The sequence below is a fragment of the Bos indicus genome, chromosome 16 (assembly GCF_029378745.1).
Source record: "Bos indicus isolate NIAB-ARS_2022 breed Sahiwal x Tharparkar chromosome 16, NIAB-ARS_B.indTharparkar_mat_pri_1.0, whole genome shotgun sequence".
Classification (NCBI taxonomy): Eukaryota; Metazoa; Chordata; class Mammalia; order Artiodactyla; family Bovidae; genus Bos; species Bos indicus.
The window spans coordinates 81,608,967-81,634,392 of NC_091775.1; the positions used below are offsets into that span (position 1 = coordinate 81,608,967).

General features: G+C 59.7%; 1 protein-coding gene across 1 annotated transcript; it reads left to right on the forward strand.

Moving 5' to 3' along the window:
• Positions 1-1,810: 1,810 nt before the first annotated feature.
• Positions 1,811-22,306, forward strand: CSRP1 (cysteine and glycine rich protein 1). The gene is made up of 6 exons (XM_070768824.1): positions 1,811-1,965; positions 12,694-12,806; positions 16,839-17,007; positions 17,834-17,963; positions 20,771-20,864; positions 21,252-22,306. Exons 2-6 carry the CDS (start codon positions 12,695-12,697, stop codon positions 21,326-21,328), a joined length of 582 nt encoding a protein of 193 aa, XP_070624925.1. The 5' UTR covers positions 1,811-1,965; position 12,694; the 3' UTR covers positions 21,329-22,306.
• The last annotated feature ends 3,120 nt before the right edge of the window (positions 22,307-25,426 follow it).

Consider the following 25,426-nt stretch of genomic DNA (forward strand, 5'->3'; position numbering starts at 1 on the left):
ACCTGCCCTAAGGCAGCTTCCCAGCACAGGTTGACTGTCCTCACTGGGGAAGTCCTCCAGCAGCTTCCCCACCCAGGCAGGACAAACCCAGACCAAAGAAGGAAGCGCCCTTCTGTAAAATCCTGCGAGACTCCAAAGCTGCGCTCCTCGGGATGGGGGAGCTGAAGGGAGGCAGGATGCTCCCGAGAGACAGGCGCGTCTGGGCAGCCGGCCCACAGGCTCTGATGCCTCTGCTCTGCAGGGTAACACGCCTGTTGCATTGCACGCTCGGTGTGGGGTGACCAGCAGTCTCCCTGGGTTTTTCTCCTGCATCGAGGTTGGGTCACATGAGAAGGGCCCAATCTGCAAGAAATCCTGGTGGGGATTTCTTGGGAGGGCCCTGTTTGTACAGAGGGCCCGGCCCAGGGAAAGATGTTCTTAGGGTAGAAAGTAAGAAAAGCTTAGACAAATATTTCATTTTCTGGACTGTAAGATTCCTGACTTAATTCCTGGGAGAGTTGATTCAGCCGCCTGGGGCTTTAAAGGACGGAGGTGGGTATTGAGGCTCTGGCACCTGTCCAGGCTGGAAGACACAGCATCTGTATCTCCAGGTGACCTGGGGGAGGGGCCTGCCCCCAGTGCACCGCCCTGAGCAGAGGAGGCATCCTTTTCCAGAGACGCTGCTGCCAAGAGGGCAGCAGGGAGGGGCACACGACGCCCACCCAGTGGACACAGCACAGTGCAGTGGGCACCCAAGATCAGTGTGCCACATGTCTGCTCAGGCTGCAGTCTGTGCCAGCTGTGCCATCCAGCCTGGAGAATCAGATGGCATTCCCTTTCAACTTAGAAACGCAGTGAATGAGCTACAAAAACTACAAACATAAAGAAAGCGCTTTGTCTTTGGAGGCGCCCCAGGTCCCGGGCACACTACTGTCTCAGAATTCCATGACCCTCTGAGTCCAGACCCACAAGCCTAAAGGGCAGTGAGCCTTGGCAGCCAGAGGCTGGCAGGACCATCTGGGAGGGGATGGCACCTTCCTTGAAAGCCTGGTGCTCTCTGCTCCCCACCAGGGTCCTCCCTGCCAGGAGCCTGGGTGTTCCTTCCCTGTCCAGGCCACTTGGTTTCTGGGCTGTTCCTGTACCCAGGAAAGAGCTGTGCGCCTCTGAGATGCCGCAGCAGAACCCCTGGGTGGCCCACTCACTGGCAGCTACCCCAGGGCAGCTTTCCAAGGCCCGAAAAAAAGCCCAGCGTCACCCCCACTTCTCAGAGCTGCTGTTTGGGGGGCGGAGGGGGCTCCTCGACTGGGGAAGGCCAAGGGGACAGAGCTGTTGGAGGCAGGGTGATCGTCACTGAAGGGCACTGCTGAAGGCTTGCTAAGCCTATAGGATCTCCACTGCCCGCCACAACCCCACTTCCCTGTGGATTATACTCCTTTCACAGACTGGGACCGAGGCCTAGGGGTGGGCCGTCCAAGCCTGGGGACCAGCGGGTATGCGGAAGGGGCGGGATCAGACCTGGGAGGGGGAATGGTGCCCTAACCGGGGCGCGGCACCCCCTCCCCGTGTCCCTGACTTCCTGCTACCAGGACACCAAACAGACAACCCCCCTTCTCCTGCGGCACACGTTTATCTGGGCTCTTGGATCGTGGATCACGGATCACGTGTGTCTCCACCCTCGTCCGGCGGCCGGGACCGCTGAGAAGTTCCGGGCATAGTGAGCCGCTGCTTCCCCTGCGGCGGGGCGCACAGAGGGTCCCCGGAGCTCAGCCGGCGCGGCCCGGACCTGGGGGCGGCCCTGCGCCGTGACATCAGCCCGGGGCGGTGACATCGGCGCCGGCCTGGTGCGGTGTGCAAAGCCTGTGGGTTGGCGCGGCCCGGACACGCCCTCCAGCGGAACAAAACTGCGCGCGGGCCGGCGCGCCCAGCCTCGTTTCCAGAGCCCGCCCTCTCGCCTGCCCGCCGCCTGCCACGCTCGGCCGCTGCCAGGTGAGTGCACGCCGGGCTCGGACGCCCGGCCCGCGCGCCGCCGAGCACCCAGTCCCCTACCCGCCGGAGCGCCTGCCCGCGAGCTCAGGGCGCCCCTGGCCTTCCAGCCCCGCCGCCGCCTCCAGGGATGCTACAGGGAGGGTCGCAAGAAAAAGGGGCGCAGGGTGGGCGCGGGCGGAGGAGAGGGGTGAAGTGGCCGCGGTTCTCCCCTTTCGGGTCCCTCCCCCGGCGGGTCCCGCGGTGGGACAATGGGCGATTCTGCGCTTACTGACGCTCCTTGTGCGGCGGGGGATGAGGGCATCCGTGCCACCCCTCCTGCCGGGGGAACGTGCAGCGGGCGGGGGGGGGGGGGGGGGGCCCGCCTGGCACAGCTGTGCCCGGAGCGCGGGTGCGAGTTTCCCCTTTTGCGAAGGGCTAGATGAAGGTCGCCCCGCCGCCTTCACCCCTGACGCCCCGGGACTTGGCGCGGCGCGGGGACCGCCACCGAAGCCTGGAGGAAGCCAGTGTTTGCAGCCTTAGTCCCGAAGGCCGGGGGCAGTAAGGGGCGCTGTGAGCATACTTGAAGCAAGTTGCAACCCGTTACCCAACAAGCAGCGTGCAGGCAGGCGCGTCCTCGGCGCTCACAGCTGCCGAGTATGCTGCAAACGCTCGTCCCTTCCCGCCGCTTGTGATCTGATCGAGACCCCGGGCTAGACGGTAGCGGGAGTGGGTTCCGCCCCTTCCTGAAGGCCTGGGCCCCGCCCCTGCTCCTGGGCGTGGACGGGTGTGCAGCCCCTCCCAGCTGGGGGGACTTGGCCTGGGGGTCCTGTCGCAGTAGCTCCTGGAGGCCCGCGGGGCTCTGGTGGAAGTGGGGCCTCAACTTGTAGAGGTGATGCCGAGGCAGACTGACCCGGATACTCTGCCGGCCTGGACGCGGGGCTCTGCTTCTCTGGCCGCGGTCCTGGGAGGGCGGGGCAGGTTGTCTTCGCCCCCAGCCTTCCTGCCTCCCAGAAGCTGGAGAGGCGAGAGGAGCTGGCCGCCCCCTGTCATCTCAGAGAGCCCCTGGGATCCGGGCACTCCCTGGGGGTCGTGTTCCCTGCCGCCACTTACTGTCAGCCCCTGAGGGTCAAGGTGGGCTCAGGCTCGGGACCCCGGCCACCTTTTTCCAGAGAGACTGTCCTTGTGGCTGGATCCAAGCCTGCACTGCTGGCCGTCTCCCAGGGAAGGACCCGGTCCTGCAGGGAGGAAATCCGGGGCGGAGGAGGCGGAGAACGACAAGGAAGGAGGGTTACTGCGGAGAGGGCGTGCTGGGAGGGGGAGGGGCAGCGCTGGCCCTTTAAAGAGTCTGGGGGTCGCTGGGGAGAAACCATTGGCACAGGTCTACAGGCCACACTCCCACCCCTGGGCCACCCAGCGCCTGCCCTCCTGGCCCAGGTGTCCCTTCTCTCACAGCAGACCTCTCTGCCTTGTGGTCCTGGCAGGGCCTTCCTGGCCGGGAGTGTAGTGTTGGCACCTGGTTGGCGGGCAGTAGACATTTGGTGAGTGAACGGGTAGACGTGGGCTCATAGCCGAGCTGCCCTGCTGGGCACGCGTGACCCTTGCAAACCCGTGCTGGCCCGGCGCGCCTGTGTGGCACGGAGGCCCAGGTCAGGTTTTCATTAACCGTGGGCCTCCTGGTAGAAGGCAGACTGGGGAGGCTTCTTTGAGAGGCTGCTGGAGCTGAAGTTTCTGTAAGCCGGCTTCTTGTGAGGTTGGGTTGGAGAGGACGGGGGAGTCGTGCATTGGATATATTGAGGCACCGAGGAGAATAAAGGTCGCCACTTGCCACCCTCGGACGTGTCGGCAAATAAGGAAAGAGTCACGACCCTGGGCAGGAGAGCTGGCCTTTCCCGAGAGAACAGCTGGCTGACATCTGTGCTCCCCAGCCCGGGACTGGCCTGTGTCTTTCACCGACTCGCCTGGGGCAGCCTGTGAGGTGGGGCGGAAGCTGGGGCTCAGAGGTGACCAGTGACTCACTCAGGGTCAAGGCTGCTATTGAGACCCAGGCAGACACCTTCCAGGCCTGCACCCAGCCTCCGGGTCACTCTGCCTTTCCTGTCTCTGATCAGCTCTCCAGGGACAGATCCGCCACTCCTGAGACAGACGTGCTTTACAAAGAGCTTTACAGCAGCTTACACACTGCTTAAGGGAGGACACGGCTCTGCTAGTGTGAGTGTGGAAGGAGTCGGGTTAGAACTTGCCACCACTGGGTCCTCTACGGTGTGGGGAGAGGGGAGGGCCTCCCGGAAGTTGGGGCCTGGGTCCCGGGGATGCGCTCTCACCAAGTCTGATGCGTGTTTGGATTTCAGTGTCAGGTTGGCAAGAAAGAGAAGCAGCCTGGAAAAGAGCCTTCCAGAGGAGAAGCCAGGGGCAGAGCTGGGTTGGGGTGGGCAGGGGTGGGTGCCTGCAGACCCAGTGGTCAGGGATTTGCTGGGGGCAGGAAGGGGGGAGGCGCCCACAGACCCAGTGGTCAGGAATTTCTGCGGTGACGCTGGGCTTGCACTACGCAGCTCCCCAGGAATTCGTCTGACGTCATCACCGAGTGATTCCATGTATGGTAAAGAGTGTAAATACGGAGGCAGCTTTTCTGCGGCTTCCTAGGGCCGGAGACAGCGTCTGACTCCTACGCGAGACGAGCAGACCCCCCTCTGCGGTGCTGCCTTTCTGCAGGGCCCGCGGGGGCTGCCTGACTTGTCAGCTGCAAGCAGCCTGTTTTACACAGGCTAAGGGCTCATGTGCTTTGTTTTTGCTTTTAAAAATTTAATCCAGGAAAATAATTCAGACCTTTTCAGCATGGGTAACCAACTGTTACTAAATTGACATCACTTTATCTGTTGGTTAATCTATGGGACCTTGTTATAATATCAGGCTTCCTGTAACAGTTTAAAAATGCTTAAATCCTAGCCCGCTGTTTCTACCTTTGTTGACCTTCAGATTCTGAACCCTGTGGGGAGTGCCCGGCTGGTAAAAGCATGATGGGCGCAGTCACCGCCCCACAAGGGCCTCAGGGCCTGGGCTTGAAGAGAGAACTTAGAGCGGAGAGACAGGGAGCAGGGTGACACGGGGTTGGAGCACTGTGGGGTCCGCACAGGAGTGCTGGCGGGCTGAGTTGCCTGCAGAGTTCCAGAAACTGTGTGACGCTGAGGCCGGGCCTGCACCCCATGTCGGTCCTTGCGCCCCAGCAGTGACTGACCACACCTTTCAGGGCAGGACCATTTCCCGGACTCTGTTTCTCCAGGCACCCCTCTTTCCTTGGCTGCCCTCCGGTGTGGGGGCGGGGAAAGGCTTGAGCAGCAGGTTGGAAAGGATGACAGCTCCCGTGTGCACCTGGCCAGGTACCACCCAGCCTGGCCAGGCCTCGCCCAGCCCACCACCCGGCCCGGCGAGCCCTTCCTGGCCAGACTGTTTGGAGGGGACCTGCCCTCTGGGCCCAGGAGTTGCCCTCTGTCCCTGGGGAGCAGGAGGCTTTGGAACAGAGAAGTTTGGGATTTTCCACTGGGGACAAAGACACGGCAGGGAATGCCATCAGGTCACTGATCTGAGGAGGGGAGACCTTCCCGCAGACGCTGGCGGACAAGCCGGTTTCTTAGACTTGAACTGTGAGCGCCCTGGGCATCACCTCGGCCTGATGTTCTCACACTGCTGGCGGAACGTGAGCGTCTGTCCTCCGCAGCCCCGAGCCCGGCCAGGTCTCTGCTCCCAGGACAGAGGAGCCACGAGCCAGTCTTCATGCTGCAGCTGGACGAGGCTGGGGGCAGCGGGCCGACCCGGGCGCTGGTCGGAAGAATCCAGTCCCGGGCTTCTAGCTTCTGGCAGCCCTGAAGGCCTTGACATTTCAGGGGAATAGCTGTCGGGGTGTTTCCAGCCATCCCACAGGAGATGAAGCCCACTGCTCAGTGGGAACTGTAGACACGGTGAAGTGGACAAACCAAACCCCCCCGGGGGGTCAGGGCTGGTGTGACCACAGGGTCGGCACCCAGAGCAGACATGGCCTGGGGCAAGGACAGCGCACGTCCAGCCCGGGGGTGCCTCAGGAGCGCGACCCACGACGCGCCAGGCCTTGGGCCGCTGCTCTCATTTCCCCCCGACCCTCAGAATGAGACTCGGAGTCAGCGGATGGCCTGACCTAGGGAGGAGCACACAAGCGCAGAAGGGAGCCTGACCTTTCGGCTGGGAAGAAATGGGTCCAGATCCCCTTTCCTGAACTCTGCACTGCCTGGACCCCTCCCCGCTTCCTCCCCTCCTGTGGGGGCGGGGGCGGGGGGGGGGGGGGCTCTGCCCCCAGGCCTGAGGAGGCAGCTGAGAGGGAGCCAGGCGTCCCTGTTGAACTCCAGATGGTCTGGGAAGTAGGTTTCCTTTTAAGGCATTCGGGCTCCGTCAGCTGGACTCAGGCTGGCAGGAGGGAGTGGGTGGAGCAGGAACCTCCCTGGTGAAAGGAGGTGGCCAGGCCCCCAGCTGAGCCCCCTCAACCCATAGATTCCCGAGGGGTCCTCACGAGGGCGGGGGGCGCCCATGGCCTGGGTCAGTGCTCTTTGCCCCAGGGTGCTGAGCCCTGTCTGTCCCCTGGGTTCCTGAAGGGGACCTCCCCCCAGTTTGGGGGTCCCTGGCTGGGAGGCAGCCGAGCAGTTTCCCACCTCGGGTTCCCGGGCCCTGCTGGACGTGGGCCTCCCGAGGGAGGAGGGCTTTTGTGTCGGGAACAAACCACAGCTGGGAACAGCTCCCCACCGCGTGGTCAGGGAACCTCCCCCCTCAGGGGTGTCCCAGGGCTGGAGGACGAAGCCTGTGGGCTCAGGGCCGGGACAAGGCGAGGCGGGAGCCCTTGGGTCCCCATGTCGCCAAGCCCTGTCCACTAAGCGCAGAGGGCCAGCACGGGGCTGGGTGGCCACCTCACCGCAGCCCTGACTGCAGGCCTCCCCCGCCCCATGTCCTCATCCATGCCATGGGCAGGTCCCCGCCTCCGGGTGGCCAGGAATGGTGGATGGTGCTTGCAGACTGCCCGGCACACAGTGGGTCTGCAGGCTCGGGACAGGCTGTCTGCCGAATGCTGAGGGCTGGGGTTCGGGGGTCACGTCCCGGCACCCGTCAAGAGGCAGGAGGGAACCCATATGTCTCTCTGGGAACCGGCTCGTCCCCCAGGACTCCCTGCTCTGCTCGTGGCTGTGCCTGCACCACCCCTCAGGGGGCTGGAGTCACTGAGTGACTTTTGGGTCCAGCTCTGCCCTGAGCACCTCCTGGGGGTCACTTGAGGGAGCGGGGTCTGCCTGATTCAAATGGGGTTCTGCAGCAAGGAAGGGTCGGGAGGCGGCTGGAGGTTAGGCCGACTGTAATGACCACACTACACCACCTAACTGTCTGTCATGGAGATGGTTTTGCAGCCCTGCCACAGGGGGCCGGAGGAACAGTGGGGCCTCAGGGACCGGCCCTGGCGCTATGGGAGCTGAGCCCCGAGCCGGGAACGTTGGCAGTCAGCTTAGGTCCAGTGCCCTGGATGAAAATTGGGCTGATTCCCAAGGAGAAGGGGGCTGTTGAGGGTCAGTGAACCTCAGTGGTGAGAAGAGGCCTGGAGAGGCGGGGAGGTCAGGGTTTGGGGTGAGTGGGTGGAGTGGGGTACAGAGCTCCGCCCCATTCTGGGGTTCAGGATGAGATTCCTTAGTGATCAGAGAAGATTATGGTTCCAGCAACAAAATGGACAGTCAGGAAAAAGAGCATGTTGTAGAGAAAAGGTGATGAGTTCAGGTGGCTGGTGTTGAAATCGAGGTGCTTCCCTGAAACTGGGTGTGTGAGCCTGGACTCAGGGCAGAGGTCAAGGTCAGTGGAAGTGCTCGGCGGGGTGACCACAAGAGCAGTGGCGGCAGAGGAACCCCAACCCTCGGGACGGGGAGACAGAGCAGAGGCCGTGGACAGTGAGCATCCCAGCTCCCTGCACCCCTCACCCACAGGAGCCTGCTCTCGGCCCGCACACCCCCATGAGCATACTGCGGGCCTTGGGCTGCAGCTCTGAGCGTTAGCGGGGCGACGTCTCAGACACCTGTGTGAACACCTGTGTGCCAGGCGCACACTCCTGTACACGCGCCTGTGTGCCAGGCACACGCAGACTTGAGGGCGTGGCAGTGAACCTGGACCGGGCCTCCTCCTTGAGCCGACACCTGTGTCCCCATCGGGGAAGAAATCTCCCTGCGCCCTCCTAGCTCCTTCTGACTTGAAAAGAGTTACCTTGACCTGAGACAGATGAACAGGAGCAAATCAAAGCTTAATAACATGTCTACCCAAAAAACCGAGTAACTCCCAAAGGGGCCCAAACCCTCACATTAAATACCATGCTCAGCTAGAGACAAAAGAGGAAGCTGGGGCAATGGTTTGGGACTTCAGAGGCGAGGAGCCAGTTGACATGGAGAAGGAAAGCAAATGTTTGGAAACCAGTGTTTGCTCGGCCGGGCAGAGATAAGGGGACACAGAGTGGACTGGTCTCCTGGCCCTGCCTGCTTTCCCCACCACACCCGGCCTGTGTTCTTCACAGAGATCTCTGGAAACTGCAGTACTGGGGAACTGGCCCTCTGTCGGAATTCTTTTAGGCATTTGAGGGAAGATTGATGTTTCTTCCTGAGTTTTTTGGGCCTTGATTGTTTTCAGCTTGAAATAATCCACATAGCAAAGAGACATTTCGGGGGCAAGCTTCCTCCCTGAACTGCATCCGATGGGAAGCCCCTGGTGGAAGGGACCATGCCCCCTGCCCCTGCCCAGACTCCAGCTGCCGGCACCACCCCGGGTGCCCATACCCGAGTTCCCATGGAGGGTACTCCTCCCTGGCCCCCCACTGTTTCCCAGCACCCCAGTCCTCCCATGGAGTCCCTCCTCCGTACACTTCTGTCCAAAGAGCTGGAAGGGTCGCCATCCCTGATCCTGGGCTCTGACCCTGCAGCCCTGGGTCCCTGAACTCACCCTGTGTCAGGCACTAAGCCATGCCTCCCTGATTTCCCAGAAGTAACCTGTGATGTAGCTTCTGCTTTTGTCCCCATTTTAAGATGCAGAAACGAAGGTTTACAAAGGCTAGCTCCCTTGCCCAAGGAACACACAGCAGTGAGTGGCAGGGTCAGGAAAGGACTAAACCCACCTGGCCTCAGGACCCCAGCTCAGAACCAACCTCAAGCTTCTCAACTTGTCCCAGGCTACTGCCTTCAGAGTCAGCTGGGTGCTTGTTAAATATTCCTGTTCTGGTGCCCCATCCTCAGAGGTCATGATTCATTGGGCTGGGGGTGGTACTGGAAAACTGGATTTTGCAAATGCTTCCGCCTCCCCCCACCTAATGAGCTCTAAAGCTTCAGTCCTGCCCTCTGTGTCTGACTCCTGCTTTTTCAAAAAAATTGAGTTTTTTTTTGGGGGGGGTGAAATTCCTGGGGAGTTAAGACTTGACACGTTCAATACAAGGGTATAGGTCCGATCCCTGGTCGGGGAAGAAAGATCCTGCAAGCCCTGTGATGTGGCTAAAGAAAAAAATTTTTGGTGAGCTAAATCTTACATACAAAAGAGCATATAAAACCTACATGCGAGGACTTATAGAGCTTATGGAGAAGCTCTATACAGTCAGCAAAAACGAGACCAGGAGCTGACTGTGGCTCAGATCATGAACTCCTTATTGCCAAATTCAGACTCAAATGGAAGAAAGTAGGAAAAAACACTAGACCATTCAGGTATGACCTAAATCAAATCCCTTACAATTATACAGTGGAAGTGAGAAATAGATTCAAGGGATTAGATCTGATAGAGTGCCTGAAGAACTATGGACAGAGGTTTGGATCAAGACTATCCCCAAGAAAAAGAAAAAAATTGGCTGACTGAGGAGCCCTTACAAATAGCTGAGAAGAGAATTGAAAGGCAAAGGAGAAAAGAAAAGATACACCCATTTGAATGCAGAGTTCCAAAGAATAGCAAGGCGTGATAAGAAAGCCTTTCTTAGTTATCAATGCAAAGTAATAGAGGAAAACAATAGAATGGGAAAGACTAGAGATCTCTTGAAGAAAATTAGAGATACCAAGGGAACATTTCATGCAAAGATGGGCTCAATAAAGGACAGAAATGGTATGGACCTAACAGAAGCAGAAGATATTAAGAAGAGGTGGCAAGAATACACAGGAGAACTGTACAAAAAGATCTTCACGACCCAGATAATCACAATGGCGTGATCACTCACCTAGAGCCAGACATCCTGGAATGGGAAGTAAAGTGGGCCTTAGGAAGCATCACTAGGAACAAAGCTAGTGCAGGTGATGGAATTCCAGTTGAACTATTTCAAATCCTGAAAGATGATGCTGTGAAAGTGCTGCACTCAATATGCCAGCAAATGTGGGAAACTCAGCAGTGGCCACAGGACTGGAAAAGGTCAGTTCTCATTCCAATCACAAAGAAAGGCAATGCCAAAGAATGCTCAAACTACCGCACAATTGCACTCATCTCACATGCTAGCAAAGTAATGCTCAAAATTCTCCAAGCCAGGCTTCAACAATACGTGAACCGTGAACTTCCTGATGTTCAAGCTGGATTTAGAGAAGGCAGAGGAACCAGAGATCAAATTGCCAACATCTGCTGGATCATCGAAAAAGCAAGAGAGTTCCAGGAAAACATCTACTTCTGTTGCAGGAAGGGGGACCCCTTCCAGGGCCCGAAACTGGGCTCCTGTCTAACACTCAGAAATGAATTGTCTGAGGAGACACAAGTGCTGAGAAAGCAAGAGATTTTATTGGGAAAGGGCACCCGGGTGGAGAGCAGTAGGTTAAGGGAACCCAGGAGAACTGCTCTGCCGCGTGGCTCGCAGTCTTGGGGTTTATGGTGATGGGATTAGTTTCCAGGTGGTCTTTGGCCAATCACTCTAATTCAGAGTCTTTCCTGGTGGTGCACGCATCGCTCAGCCAAGATGGATGTTAGCGAGAGGGATTCTGGGAAGTGGATGGACACGCGGTGTCTCCTTTCAACGTTTCCCTAACTCTTCCGGTTGGTGGCAGCTTATTAGTTCCCTATTCCTTATCAGGATCTCCTGTCATAACACAACTCATGCAAATGGTTACTATGGTGCCTGGCCAGGGTGGGTGGTTTCAGTCAGCGTGCTTCCCCTAACACTTCTGCTTTATTGACTATACCAAAGCCTTTGACTGTGTGGATCACAATAAACTGTGGAAAATTCTTTAAGAGATGGGAATACCAGACCATCTGACCTGCCTCTTGAGAAACCTATATGCAGGTCGGGAAGCAACAGTTAGAACTGGACATGGAACAACAGACTGGTTCCAAATAGGAAAAGGAGTACGTCAAGGCTGTATATTGTCACACTGCTTATTTAACTTATATGCAGAGTACATCATGAGAAACGCTGGGCTGGAAGAAGCACAAGCTGGAATCAAGATTGCCAGGAGAAATACCAATAACCTCAGATATGCAGATGACGCCACCCTTATGGTAGAAAGTGAAGAAGAACTAAAGAGCCTCTTGATGAAAGTGAAAGGGGAGACTGAAAAAGTTGGCTTAAAGCTCAACATTCAGAAAACTAAGATCATGGCATCTGGTCCCATCACTTCATGGGAATTAGATGGAGAAACAGTGGAAACAGTGTCAGACTTTATTTTTCTGGGCTCCAAAATCACTGCAGATGGTGACGGCAGCCATGGAATTAAAAGATGCTTACTGCTTGGAAGGAAAGTTATGACCAACTTAGATAGCATATTAAAAAGCAGAGACATTATTTTGCCAACAAAGGTCTGTCTAGTCAAGGCTATGGTTTTTCCAGTGGTCATGTATGGATGTGAGTGTTGGACTGTGAAGAAAGCTGAGCACTGAAGAATTGATGCTTTTGAACTGCGGTGTTGGAGAAGACTCTTGAGAGTCCCTTGGACTGCAAGGAGATCCAACCAGTCCATTCTGAAGGACATCAGTCCTGGGTGTTCTTTGGAAGGACTGATGCTAAAGCTCAAACTCCAATACTTTGGCCACCTCATGTGAAGAGCTGACTCATTGGAAAAGACTCTGATGCTGGGAGGGATTGGGGGCAGGAGGAGATGGGGACGACAGAGGATGGGATGGCTGGATGGCATCACTGACTGGATGTACTTGAGTCTGAGTGAACTCCGGGAGTTGGTGATGGACAGGGAGGCCTTGCATGCTGCGATTCATGGGGTTGCAAAGAGTTGGACACGACTGAGCGACTGAACTGAACTGATTTGCGTAGTTTGAAGAATAATTACAACAGGAGGCCCCATGTGATGACCCCTGGCGGACCCCTTTTTCTGTCTTCGAGGTGCCACATCTAAGTCAGTAGTCTCTGATACTCCCTTGTCTTTATCACTCTCTCACACACGTGTAATTCCCTTGACAGTGTGAGTTTTGCCTGTTTGAGACCCGACACAGATAGTTTGTGTTTTATGAGTTCTAGCTTACCTGTTTCTTTTGCTGTGAGATTTGTCTGCCTGGATGCACACAGCAAAGGCTTTATTGTTGTTTCTACGACAGCCTGAGTCTTGTGGGAGTTTATGTCCTAGAGGGCTGGCGGGTGGAGAGGGGAGAGTCGCTGAAAATACAGTGGCTGCGCAGCAGTTCCCTGTGGGCTCCAGGGTGGGAAGCCCCCAGGTTGCCTGCTGGGGAGGCCTCTGCCCCAGGCCCTGTCCTGGGCCATCCAGGTATCCACCTCCCTGGAAAGTTCATTCCCTTCTCTGTGTCCACTTGCAGGATGCCGAACTGGGGAGGAGGCAAGAAGTGTGGGGTGTGCCAGAAGACGGTGTACTTTGCTGAAGAGGTCCAGTGCGAAGGCAGCAGCTTCCACAAGTCCTGCTTCCTGTGCTGTGAGTGCCCGCCCAGGCCGGCTGTCGCCATGGGGATGACCGGCCTGTCGGGCCCTGGGGGACGGTCCTTGGGAGGGACGGTTGTAAACAGCCTGACATTTGGCAGGAGCGCAGCGGGGGCGGGGAGGCGCTTCAGGGCCCCTGTGTTCCTCAGAAGCTGTTTCTAAGGCGGAGGCGGGGGCTGTGGGGGGCTGGCCCGAGGAGCTGGAGGGGGTGGACACACCAGGGCCTGAGAGCCAAGCCGGAAAGATCCTGCGGGGAAAACTTCCCACTCACTTTGTCTTCCCTCTCTCCCTACCACAGTCCTGGCACTTAAGAGCAAGACACTTTTAGCCCAGGGTTTCACCAATCCCTGGACCCAGATTACCCTTTGTTAAAAGGCCACAGAAATCACAGATGCAGAGGATACACTAGTGGGGGGATAGCAAGACGGGGAGAGGATTAAAAGGTACAGACTGTTACATGTGAGATAAAAAAGCTACGAGGATGTATTGCAGAGCACAGGGAGCACAGCAGCACTTAAAATAGTCACAGGTGAGTGACTTTAGAAAAGGTGAGTCTTGGTGTCGGACAGCTGACACTTCATAACACAGTGTGTCAACAACAACTATTGTTCAGGTGCCCAGTCGTGTCCGACTCCATGTGACCCCATGGACCCCTAGCACGCCAGGCCCCCCTGTCCTTCACCATCTCCCGAAGTTTGCCTGAGTTCACGTCCTTGGGCAATGGACATAAACATGTCAGCTATCCCTCAAAGATAAATTCACCAGCAGCAGCCTCATGGGCAGCCGTGTCTAGGGAGGGGCTGGGCTCCCCTGGCATCTCTGGGTGGGAGGCCTCTCCCCTCAGCCCCCACCTCCGCCCGACAGTCCGCGTGAGGGGATGTTGATGTCGTCCCGACGGCTGGGAGGAGACGGGCCCCGTTCACTGCCTGGTGGGCAGGCGTCTGGGCGCCTGGGGTGCTGGGTGTGGCTGGGGCCCAGGTGTCCTGAGCACCGGGCCCTGGAGGCGGGGGGATGTCCGCAGGCTCCTGATTGATGGGCTCAGAGCTGAGGGGCTTAGAGGAGGTGACCTGTTTCCCCTGAGCCCAGGCAGTGGCGCTGGGTGGGCAGGAGCGTGGCGGCCAAGCCCCGAGCCTTCAGAACCAGAGGGTCAGAGACCAGATGTGAATTTCCTTTCTGTTCTCTGGATGCTGAGGGCCAGGTGCCTCCTTCTCTCTCTGCATTTTCTCAACATTACAGGGGAGAAAACAACACCTACTTCTTGGGGCAGGGCTGCGGGAACTGAGAGGAAGGGGTCAGAAAACAAAAGGAGCAGTTGGAGCAGTTGTGAATGTTCAGTCAATGATAGCTGCTCCCTGACATGCACACATACGCACACAGACACACACACACACACACATGCACACGCGCACACACACACATGCACACGCGCACACATCCACACAGACACACACGTGTGCACACACAGACATGCACCCACCCACCCGTGCACATGCGCACACAGACATGCACACTTGCACATATATGTCCACACACATGCGCGTGCTCACACACACACGACACAGAGGATCCCCAGCAAGAAGACTGGGACTCGGGGTGGCCCCAGCCCATTGGGGAGGTCTGGGAACCGGGCCCTGCACCCCCCAGCGTGGCTTCACTGCTTCCGGAGCCCGTTCTCCCGAGCGGGACACAGATCCCCCGGGGCCACCTGCCCTGAAGGAGCACCGGCTCCCACCGGCTGTGGTTGGGCCAGCCAGAAGCCACCTCCAGAGCAGGCAGCATGCGTCCCACGCCTGCCGAGGCTGACGCAGGCTGACCGAGGGCTGTGCCAGCCGCGGGTGGGCAGCGAGCTTGGGCAGAGCCTTTGACATCCGGCCCAGAGGAGGCCGACAGCCGTGTGGTGTCATCAGCAGCTCATTGCGCTCAGGAATTTTCAGGCCATTGATTTTCCTCAGAGGGCATAAGAGGGCTTGCTGCTGGCCAGGGAGAGGGGCCAGACTGCTGGCTCCAAGGACCCCTCTCCACCTCACATGTGGCTTTGATCACCAATGGCAGCTGCCGGGGAGGAGTGGCCGCCAGCTGGGCAGTCAGGGAAGCCAGGGGCGCGGGGCTGGGGGGATGGGATGGACCCTGGGCTGGGCTTGCAGCGTGCACCCCAGTGTCCGAGAAGTGGCAAACAGTCCCCAGCCTGGGTGGGGGGCCTTGGCTCTGTGGGCATCGGCCCTGAGGCTGCGTCGTCCCTGAGCTGTGACAGCCCTGTCCTGGGGTCAGCCCATGGGAAGGCAGAGCTGGTCTGGCCTCGCCCCAGGGTGCTCACAGCCCCACCCACAGCGGCACCCCCTTGCCTGTAGGCGCCAGGCTGCGGGGACATTGGGAGGCGCCAGCTGCACCCCCAGGTCCCTGCAGGGAAGGTCGCCCAAGGAGACCTCAGCCCCCGGGCTGCTCTGTCTCACTCACAGCCTCCTGTCTAGTCTTAGGAATTTCCAGGTCACTCTGGGTCTTACGGGAAGCAGTTCCAGGCCGACTCCCGGCTTCCCACCCTAGAAGGGAATGATGGAGCCCTTGGCCTGCTGTGCCTGCTTCCTCCAGGCCGGAGCCAAGCCCTGGGGAGGCGGCGGGGTGGCCCATATTTGGTTGCCCGCGTGCTGGAAGAACATGGGGATCTCACAAGCAGGACCAGAGGGTCCTTATTTAGTCTGAAGTCTCCAACCTGGCCCAGGGGTGGGGGTGGGGGCAGAGAGCTGGCCTTTAAAGGCAAGGGAAAGGCTGGGAATTCCCTACAGATCCAGTGGTTAGGACTCGATGCTTTCACTGCCAAGGGCCACGTTCAGCCCCTGCCCAGGGAACTAAGATCCCGAGAGCCACACGGTGGAGGTGGGGGTGGGGGGAGGAATCTATCTCAAGGCAAAGAACTGGCAAGGGGCATGGAGGTAAGCTGAGTGCTCCTCGAGAGGAGGAGAGGCTGGCTGCTCCCAGGGTCCCTCTTCAGAAGGATGTGTTTGAGAATGTGGTCCCGGTGGGCACACTGCCTCCCCCATCTCAGGGCCTTCGTGGAACCCGCCTGTTATCCTAGGCCCAAACCTACATCAATGGGACGTGAGTCTCTGGAGAGAAGCACTCGGGGCTGGACGCTGATGGTCTTCTGGGGCCTGGCCCTCAGGGTGCTGACTCTCTCACACTGTTGGGGCAGCCAGCGCTCACGGTGACCTGCTGTGCACAGAGCACTGCGCTGAGCACTTCCCCAGCGAGGCCTCATTCAGTTCTCAGCCATCTTTCGGGGGCACCATTGTCATGTGCTGGTGGGGACACGGGGCTGGGAAGGCGTGTAGCCTGGCCAGGACGCTCCCTGGACGTGGGCTAGCCTGGGCTCCGTGCGACCCTGGGCTCCACACTGTCTCACTCTGGGTCACGGGGCCGCTCTGAGGCCCACAGGAGGCTGCGGGAGTTCTGCAGGCCTTCCAGTGTACCCCATTCCAATCCCCCTTTGCCCCGAGTCAGGGAATTCTCCCAGCATCTGACCTGCGGCCAAGTGATTTCCGACTAGAAACTTCAGATCCTGTTGTCATGATGAGCACAGCCTGTATCTCATTTCCAAGCCGTTCAGGCTGGATGCTGAACAAACGTTGACCTTCCCCCGGGAGCGTCTCTGCCCTGCCCCCGCACCCATGAGCATCCCTTCTGAATTGAATAGCAGGAAGCAGGACGGCCTTGCCCTTCTTGCTTCTCCTCTTGTGTCGGGACCCACGGTGTCTGTCGAGGGCGGTGAGGCCCGGCACACCCCCTGGGGGCCCCATGAACTCGGGAAGCTCTCAGGGTGCGGGGGGGCGAGGAAGCCCACCCAGCTCCAGGAGAGGCACTGGGCCAGCATCCGTAGGCCCTCCTCCCCTCCCAGTTCCCTGGCCACCCCAACCCCATTGCCAGGCCCCTGGCTCCTGGGAGGTCAGGACGTTGCCTGTGCAGCATCCCAGGGAGCTTCGGCAGTGGGGGCTGGCCGTGACCCACTGCCCCCCCCCCCCCCCGCCCCCCGCAGTGGTCTGCAAGAAGAACCTGGACAGCACCACTGTGGCCGTGCACGGCGAGGAGATCTACTGCAAGTCCTGCTACGGCAAGAAGTATGGGCCCAAGGGCTACGGCTACGGGCAGGGCGCGGGCACCCTGAGCATGGACAAGGGGGAGTCGCTCGGCATCAGACATGAGGAGTGAGTACCCCCGCCCAGAGCAGAGGTCCTCCTGTGCGTCAGGCCCCGTCAGAGCAGCAGCGCAGAGGGGCTGGAGCAGCCAGGCCCCTCTCCGTGCGGAGCCGTGGCCGCATTTCCATGCACTGGGAGGAGCCCCGAGAACTGCTGGGCCCCTCTCCTCTGTCCACAGATGAGAAAACCCAGCCAGTATCAGTGACTTGAAGGTGCCCCACAGCCACTGAGGGTCTGAGCCGGACCACCTCGCAGCCTGGCTCGCCGGGTGTTGGTTCCCTTCCTGGAAACGGGCGTCACTAGGCCCACAGCACCCCCTGACCTCTGACATGCTGTGAGCTGGGTGTTGGCAGTCAGCCCGCCGGCCCCTTGGCCCTGGGGGATGGTCGCAGGTGACAGTGACTTTCCACACCAAGGCTGTCACCCCGTGGGAGCGACCTGTCAGCTGATTTCTCCTGGGAAGACTCTAGTAATAGACGCGCTGAAGGAACAGGGGGCAGAGGGGGCCAGTTCTTAGCAGACAAGCTGTCAGTGACTCCGGCGTTATAACTGGGGCTGAGGGGAGTCTGACGTCTCGGGGAAGGAATACTACAGGCCCCTGGTGGGTCACCCATGGGCGGAGGTGACCCTCGGGCCCTTCGTGGGTCCCCCATTGGCGAAAGTGACCCTTGGGCCCTGGGTGCGTCCCCCATCAGCAGAGCCAACTCTGCAGCCCTGGCAGCTACAGCCGTGCGGCGGGCTGGGCTGGGTGCCTGCGGCTGGCGCCCTCCAGGCCTGTCCCCTCCACCTTGTCGCTCCCTGCACGTCCCCTCACCGCATGCTTTTCCCTGAGCAGGGCCCCCGGCCACAGGCCCACCACCAACCCCAACACGTCCAAGTTCGCCCAGAAGGTCGGGGGCTCCGAGCGCTGCCCGCGGTGCAGCCAGGCCGTCTATGCAGCCGAGAAGGTGATTGGCGCTGGGAAGGTAAGGCCGGGCATGCTGGGGGTAGGGAGGGGTGGCACACATGTTCCTGAACCGTGCATTCCGGGGCTTTGAAGTGTGCTCCCACTGCTCAGGGAAGCCTGCGCCCTTGATGTAGCTTCCCCTTCATTTCAGAGCCCACCACGAAAGGGGTCCCTTTGTCTGTGAGGCTGCCTGTCCCCTGTGCCTCCCAGTCTCCAGGGAGCTGAATCCCCCATCATAGCAGCCTCATCATTGGTCCACAGAGGAGGCTGAGTGCCGAAGAACTGATGTTTTCAAATCGTGCTGGAGAAGACTCTTGAGAGTCCCTTGGACTGCAAGGAGATCCAATCAGTCCATCCTAAAGGAAATCAGTTCTGAATATTCTTTGGAAGGACTGATGCTGAAGCTGAAGCTCCAATACTTTGGCCACCTGATGTGAAGAGCCGACTCACTGGAAGAGACCCTGATGCTGGGGAAGATTGAAGGCGGGAGGAGAAGGGGACGACAGAGGATGAGACGGTTGGATGGCATCATGAGTTTGAGCCAACTCTGGGAGATACGGAAGGACAGGGAAGCCTGGCATGCTGCAGCCCAGGGGGTCACAAAGGGGCAGAAGTACCTGACTGACTGAACAACAGCAAACACGCTTCCTAGGGAGCTTCTGATCGATCCATGTCTCCAGAGTCAGGGTCTGCTGAGCTCTAAGGGTACACGTACACCAGCCCTGAAAAGAATGTGCATCGTTGTGTGGGGGTCACATCTCTGTCTGGGAAGAAGATCCATAGCATTCACCACATTTTCAAAAGGATTTGTGATACAGAAATGTTAAGAACCAGCCCAAATCCACAGAAACCCACTCATGTGCCCCCAGGGCAGAGTTATCCAAGGTTCAGGCCCGTCAGAGCCTCCTAGGAGGCAAACTTGGTCTGGCTGTCTTGCCTGCCCCCATTGCAATATTCCAGTAGTAGACCCCACCCCCAGTCACCAAAGTGCAATGGGACCCTCCCTCGGAGAGGCTGCAGGGACAGGTGGCCCTCAGATGAGCTGTCAGAGGGCCGCAGGAGAGGCTTCTTCACGAGGGCCCCGGAGATGGTGCTGGACATTCACGCAGATGTGGCCAGGGTGACGCCGCGGGGCCTGGAGCCTGTCTGCAGCCTCTCTGGACCCGAGTCTTGGCCTCTGGGGCTTCTCAGCCTTGAGCAGCAGCTGGGCACGTGGACAGGGGACAACACACAGGACGGGTCTAGACCAAGCTTGGTCCCCGACTAGCCCTCAGGCCCGCTGGGGAGGGAGTTGCACCTGTGTTACAGGTGAAAGCCCAGGTTTGCCCACTCCTAGGAGCTGGCCGCCACTGCTGGTGCCTCCTCTTGGGGCCATGTTACGCCTTGAAGCTTGTTTCCACCTCTGTCCATTGGGAGAGGTTTGTAAACCCAGCAGGATGACCGCCATTTGCTTGTTGTGAAGCCTAGGCTGATGGATCCCCTCCTGAGCCTCAGCCCCGCATCTGAAGCAGCACACGCAGCAGGCCCGCCAGGCAAGCTGGCTTTAAAGCTGAACGGAGCCGGTGCGGGGAGCCCAGTGCAGTGCAGTGCCCAGGCTGTGGCGGCACCAGTCAGCTACCATCACCGTCATTGCTTTTGTGGGTTCTTGTGAGGTTGAAGTGAAGATCCTTGCTGTTCACTAAATGATATGAAAACAGGAGATGTGATTAAGTTGGTGTTTCTTCTGCTGTGTCTCACTATGAGAATAGGGAATCACCAAAAAATACCTAGGCATCAGCATTTCAATTCCCCCTCGGGGTCTTAGAGTGAGGGCCCCTCTCTCCCTTCCGGAGGAGGGGTTCTCTTTCGAGCAGAGGTGGCAGGAGGAGACCAGCGTCCGTGCCCCCAGAAGGGCTGAGAAGCAGGAAGACTTTAGGTGCTGACCCCACCAGCGGGGCCCGACTGTGTCTGCAGGGACAGTGGCGGTGGTCAGTCCTCCATCTGCCTGGAGACTGGGGGGCAGCCTGGGCTTCCCCGAGGACGAGCTGAGGCAGGGGTGCCCTCAGCACGGACACCGAGGCCCCTAGAGCCCTGGGCAGGAGCCAACACGCGTGGGCCTGGCTGCCAGGAAGCCCAGGGCCTGCCATTTCCTTCCCATCTCCAGCTCAGAAAGGGCAGCTGTGCAAGGGAGCCCCCTTGGCCTTAAAAGGCTGTGTTTCATTTCGTCCCGTCTGCCACCACTGGCCTCTGGCTTTCCCGGTTGTGCAGAGCTGTCAGCTGGGAGCTGGCAGCTGACCTGGGGTCTGGCTGGCCCCCACGGGGTGCAGACCCGGGCCGGCTTCCCCTGAGGGGCTGTTGGCTGTGTGGCTTCCGAGCACCTCATTGGAGCAGCGGGGCTTCTGTGGCCCCTGGCCTTCTCCCGGAGCTCCGTGGACCCTTTCTCCTTCCAGGGTGCCAGGCACCGCCTCTGTACCTGGCCCCTGCCCGGCTGCAGCCTCCCGCTGCAGTGAGGGCCCTCGAGAACTCCAGGGGCCTGCTGACCACAAAAGCCGGCCCTGCGGCCAGGCCCCAGCGTGCATGTCACGTCCCCTGTGAGAAGTGAGGGGGCCACTGGCCTGGAACCACGGCCAGGATGGGTCCGAGCCCACACCCACACCAGGGGTCCCGGTCAGGAGTTGGGACAAAGCTGGGGGGCCCCGCCTGCCCTTCGTGGGGCAGCTGTGGCACTGGCCCCCAGCACCTCCTCCGGGAGGTGGGGGAGGCTGGGCAGACCCCACAGGTGTCTTCATCACACCTCCAAGGGGATGGGCTGGGGCAGCAGAGTTAATTCTTTCCTTCCCTCCCCAGTCCTGGCATAAGTCCTGCTTCCGATGTGCCAAGTGCGGCAAAGGCCTCGAGTCCACCACCCTGGCCGACAAGGATGGCGAGATTTACTGCAAAGGTGAGCGGCCTCCCCTCGATGTCCTCCCTTCCTGGAGGGCTGGGCAGTCAGGCCCGTACGCGACGGCCAGTTCCAGCCTTGGAGTCCATTCCCGAGTGTCTTCTGAGGCCTCTGTGTGCAGCTCAGAAGGAGCCCCGGTGGGGGTGGTGGGAACGGTCAGTAGCCGGAGGGTGGGGCCGGGTGGGGCGGGGCCTGGGCGCCGGGGATCTGACCCTCTGACCGCAGATGGCTCTTCTCCTGGGATTTCAGAGGCAGGGGCATAGCCAGGATGCTCCTCACTATCGGCGTTGATGCTGTGGGGGCTCTGCTGTGTGCCTCACTGCCCCAGAGGCTCCGGCAGGTGCTGGGGCAGGAGTGGGGGTCCTCACCCCTCTCTTCTCTCTGCAGGATGCTACGCAAAGAACTTCGGGCCCAAGGGCTTCGGCTTTGGGCAGGGGGCTGGGGCTCTGGTTCACTCTGAGTGAGCCCCCCGCACCCACGCCCCGCTGCCCACGCCATGCTTCTCATCACCCCCAGCGACCTCGAGATTGCCAGGCTCCCTCCCTCCCTCAGCTAAGGACTAACCCAGGGCGTCTGGCTCCCTTTGGTTTGGGTGTCTGCTGGAGGCCCCCCTCCCAGGCGCCCCCCCACCCCGCCTGGCCTGCCGTGTCACCAGCTGGGCCTCTGGCTCTGGGTGTCCCCCCACCTCTCCCCTTCCCTGCCCTCCCCTCCCCACAGACTCCCGCCCTTAGAGGCTGAGTATCCATCATCGGGGGCCCTGCGGGGGCGGGCCGTGCTCCTCATGGGTGGCCTCCTAGTTCCCTCAGAGCAGGCCCAGGGCGTCCCCGCCCAGGAGTCACAGGGGACATGCAGACAGGCCCGAATGGAGGGGCTACTTGCCCTGGCCTATTGCCTTCGAGGCTGTGGGCCACGGTGCCCCCCAGCTCGGGCGGGGGCGGGGGGGGGCGCAAGCCAGGCCCTAGGGCCCCAGTACAGGACGTGGTCTGGCCTCCCCGGGCTCAAGCTCCCGTGTGGCAGGGCCCTGATGAAACACCCCTGACCTTATGGCCGCCCAAACCTGAGGGCGTCTCTGCCCAGCCTGGGTCCCGAGGCTGTGGGGGATGGGCGTGGGGGTGCTGCGCCTCTGGCGCAGCCCAGCCCCGGAATCGTCCTCAGCATGACCGGCTTGACCCTGAGGGAGGGAGGCGCATGCAGCTTGCCTTCACCTGGATACCCGCCCCAGCCCACCTGGGCCCCACCCTTTTCCTGGGACCCTCCCCCTCTGGCCACACCACCCATCCCTTCCAGGCCCCAGGTCCAGAGCAGCAGGAGGACAGGGCGGGCCAGGCCCGCTGACCCCAGAGACGGAGGGTGATGCCACGTGGCGCTGCCTGGACCCAGGGCTGCAGCGCGGCCTGTGCTCAAACTGACCTGCACCCCATCAATAAAGCTGTCAGAAAGGAGCCCGGCACCTGTCCTGCCCTCGGGGTGGGGGTGCTGGTGTCCTGCTCTGGGGATGGGGGGACCGGTGTCCTGCTCTGGGGGTAGGAGCTGGTGTCCTCCTCTGGGGGGGACTTGATGGGAGCAGCCAGGTTGGCAGGAGGCCTGGGGAGGGAAAGTGTCTGCTTCCTCCCCAGTGTCCATTCTAACTGAACCCAGGCATGGGGTCCAGCCAGCCTGATCCTACTGCCCCATCTGGGCATGAGAGCTGTGAGCTTGCTGGAAGGGGCAGTGGAGTGGGGGAGGGATGGGGGCTTTCCAGGGGCAGCAGCGCCCTCCTGGGGGCTCTGCCTCCCAGAGGCCACTCCCCCAGATTCCAGCATGTGACTGAGGCCACTCCCCCAGATTCCAGCGTGTGACTGTGTGAGGGGGGGGGGGCAGCATTCAGCCCCCAAGTTCAGCACCTCTCACGCGCAGAGTTCCTTCAGCCCCAGAGTCTAGACTCTCGTCCAGGGCCGTAGTGCTGGCCGGGGCTGAGGGGTGCAGAGGCCGGGCACTCATCCCTCTTCCGAGGGAGAACTAGGAAGGGAGAAACAGGGACAAGAGTCTGAAACGGAGTGGGGCCGACGCCTCTGGACCACAAAGCCAGAGACCAACCCTCTGCCTTTGCCCTAGGGCACAGCGGGATCCCCCCACCCCTGCCTGCCGCCAGGCCCCGTGGAGGGGCCCCTCGGCTGACCCCAGGTGGAGGCGGCTCCACGCTCTTGTGATGGGAGGCAGTTCTGGTCTCTGGGTCACCGTCTGGGCCATCCCCCGAGTGTCCTAGGGAACTGCACTCGGCTTCCCTAAGGGCCGACCTGTCCTCATCTCTCCGGAGGTCACCTGGCCGCACCCTGAATGCTGTTTCTGCAGCAGGGCAGGCTGATGTTCAAGGTCAGCTTCCTGTGCGCTCATGAGGCCGCCCTCCGGCACTTCTGTGTTTCCTTGTCGGTAATGGAGAGGAGCCAGGTCGCTCTATCCACACTTTCCCCAGAGAGCTCAGCTAAATACCCTTGATCTGAGGTCCGCCTTCCACAAAATACCAGAGTCTGAACATGCCTGAGCCACGTTCTTCGCCACTTTATAACAGGGTCCCCTTTCCAATACTACGCCCCTCACTTCTGTCATCAGAATGGCGTTTGTCATCAGTATTTCTACAACATTCTGCTTGGAATTACTTCCTCCTCTTGCCCTGAGACGACTTAGGCTCTTTCTCCAATGCTCTCTCCTTTCTGGGCCCTCACTGGAATCCCCTTTCAAGGTCTGTTCACGATGATGTAGGTCTTTTCCTAGCAGACTTTCCCAGACCTCTCCAGCCTCTACCCATTACCCAGTTCCAAAGCCGCTCTCACAGTTTTAGGTGTTTGTTACGGCAGCACCCTGCTCGTTGGCACCAGTGTCTGCCTTGGTCTGTTTGGGCTGTTATAACATAATGCCATGGTCCAGAGGTGGGGCTCGATGGGGCTTCTTAACAACAGGACTTTACTCCTCCCAGTGCTGGAGGCTGGGAGTCCAGGGCCAAGGTGCCGGCAGATTCAGTGTCAGGGGAGAGCCCGCCTGCTGGTTCACAGACACGGTCACCTCACAAGGGGGCGGGGGCTCTGGCTTCTCAGGAGGGCACTAATCCCACTCACCAGGGCCCCTCCCTCAAGCCCTAACCATCTCCTTGGGGATTAGCTTTGTAACGTATGCGTTCCAGTCTCCTCGACCAAGTGCACGGACACGTGAACTTCTGCATGAGCTCGTCTGAGGGCTGCCTGTCTCATGTTGGGGGCTGGGCTCCTCTGCCCACACTGTGGATTTACAAAACAAGAAGCAGCTGCTTTAACAGCAAATTTGTGCATCACATCCATAGGACCAGACCTAGGGGAGGCCTTGACGGGACCCCCACCCCGACTCTGGGAAAGAGTCTAAACATACAGGACTGGTTTAAGACCAGTCAGTGCTGCAGAGTTCAGGGAGTGCGAGGTGAGGCCCCAGGTGAGGTGCCCTCATCCTGGCACTTCCACTCTATGCAGCCCGGGATGCGGTCGACTGGATGTCTTCCCAGAAGGGTTTGCACATTGGCTATGGGGGTGGGGTGGGGATGGATAGTTCCGCAAACAGATCACCAGTACAGGGCTCTGGAAGGGCCCACAGGAACAGCTGGGTGGGGCGTCTGGGCCCCAAAGCTGGGGACAGGCTGCCCTCTGCTGGAGCCGCAGCAGAAGGCCGTCGGCCAGCCTCCAACACCAGCTGCAAGCTTGGGACCACCTGTCACCCAAAGCAGCCTCAGTGGGGAGGATGCCGGATGCACCTCCAGGGAATGAAGCTGGGTTAAGGCAGAGGCTGTTCCCAGAGACCGGTTGCTGGCCTGGAAGCCCCTCAGGGCAGCGTGGGGCAGGTGGAGGAGGCCCGCCTGCTGTGAGTGAGGCCAGGCCCCCTAAAACTGACCCCCCGCCAGGTTCATGATGAATCTCTCCACCCATCACTTTATTCCCTTTCTTGTCAGGATTGAGGCATATCAAAGCCAAGGGGGGCTGAGACCAAGCAGGACACACAGGGCCCTCCCAGTACACCCCCTCCCAGTCCCCCTTTTCCTGTCTGCAGAGAAAGGCTTTGTCTCCTGGGTCCTCCCTGATTCCTGAGTCAAGGGCAAAGCAGATGCTACCCCCTTGGAGAAGACACCCCTGCCAAGGCCAGCTCCCCGTTCCCGATTTTGGACACTTCGTGGGTTTCATTCCGCGTCCTGTGCACTTCGTGCCACGGCCTCTGTGAAGGCCTTAAATGCATTCACCCCTCTGGGGCGGGTCATTACTGCCATTTACAAATGACCCAACTGAAGCCAAGAACCAAACAGCGGCTTGGGATCTGGTTCAAGGTAGACGGCAGAGCAGGACAGAAAGGCAGGAGCTGGGTCTAGGCCCGCCTCCTGCACCACCCACCTGACACTCTTCCTTCGCTGCCATGGGCTGGTGGTGCGGGGCGGAGCAGCGCCCGCACTCTTACCCTGCATACTTGGCACAGGTCTGGGTGCTGTCTGACCTGACCCTCCCATCAGCAGTAAGCAGTGGTTATGTGACCCCTTTATCCTACAGAAGTAGTGAATATGTAAGTGACATATT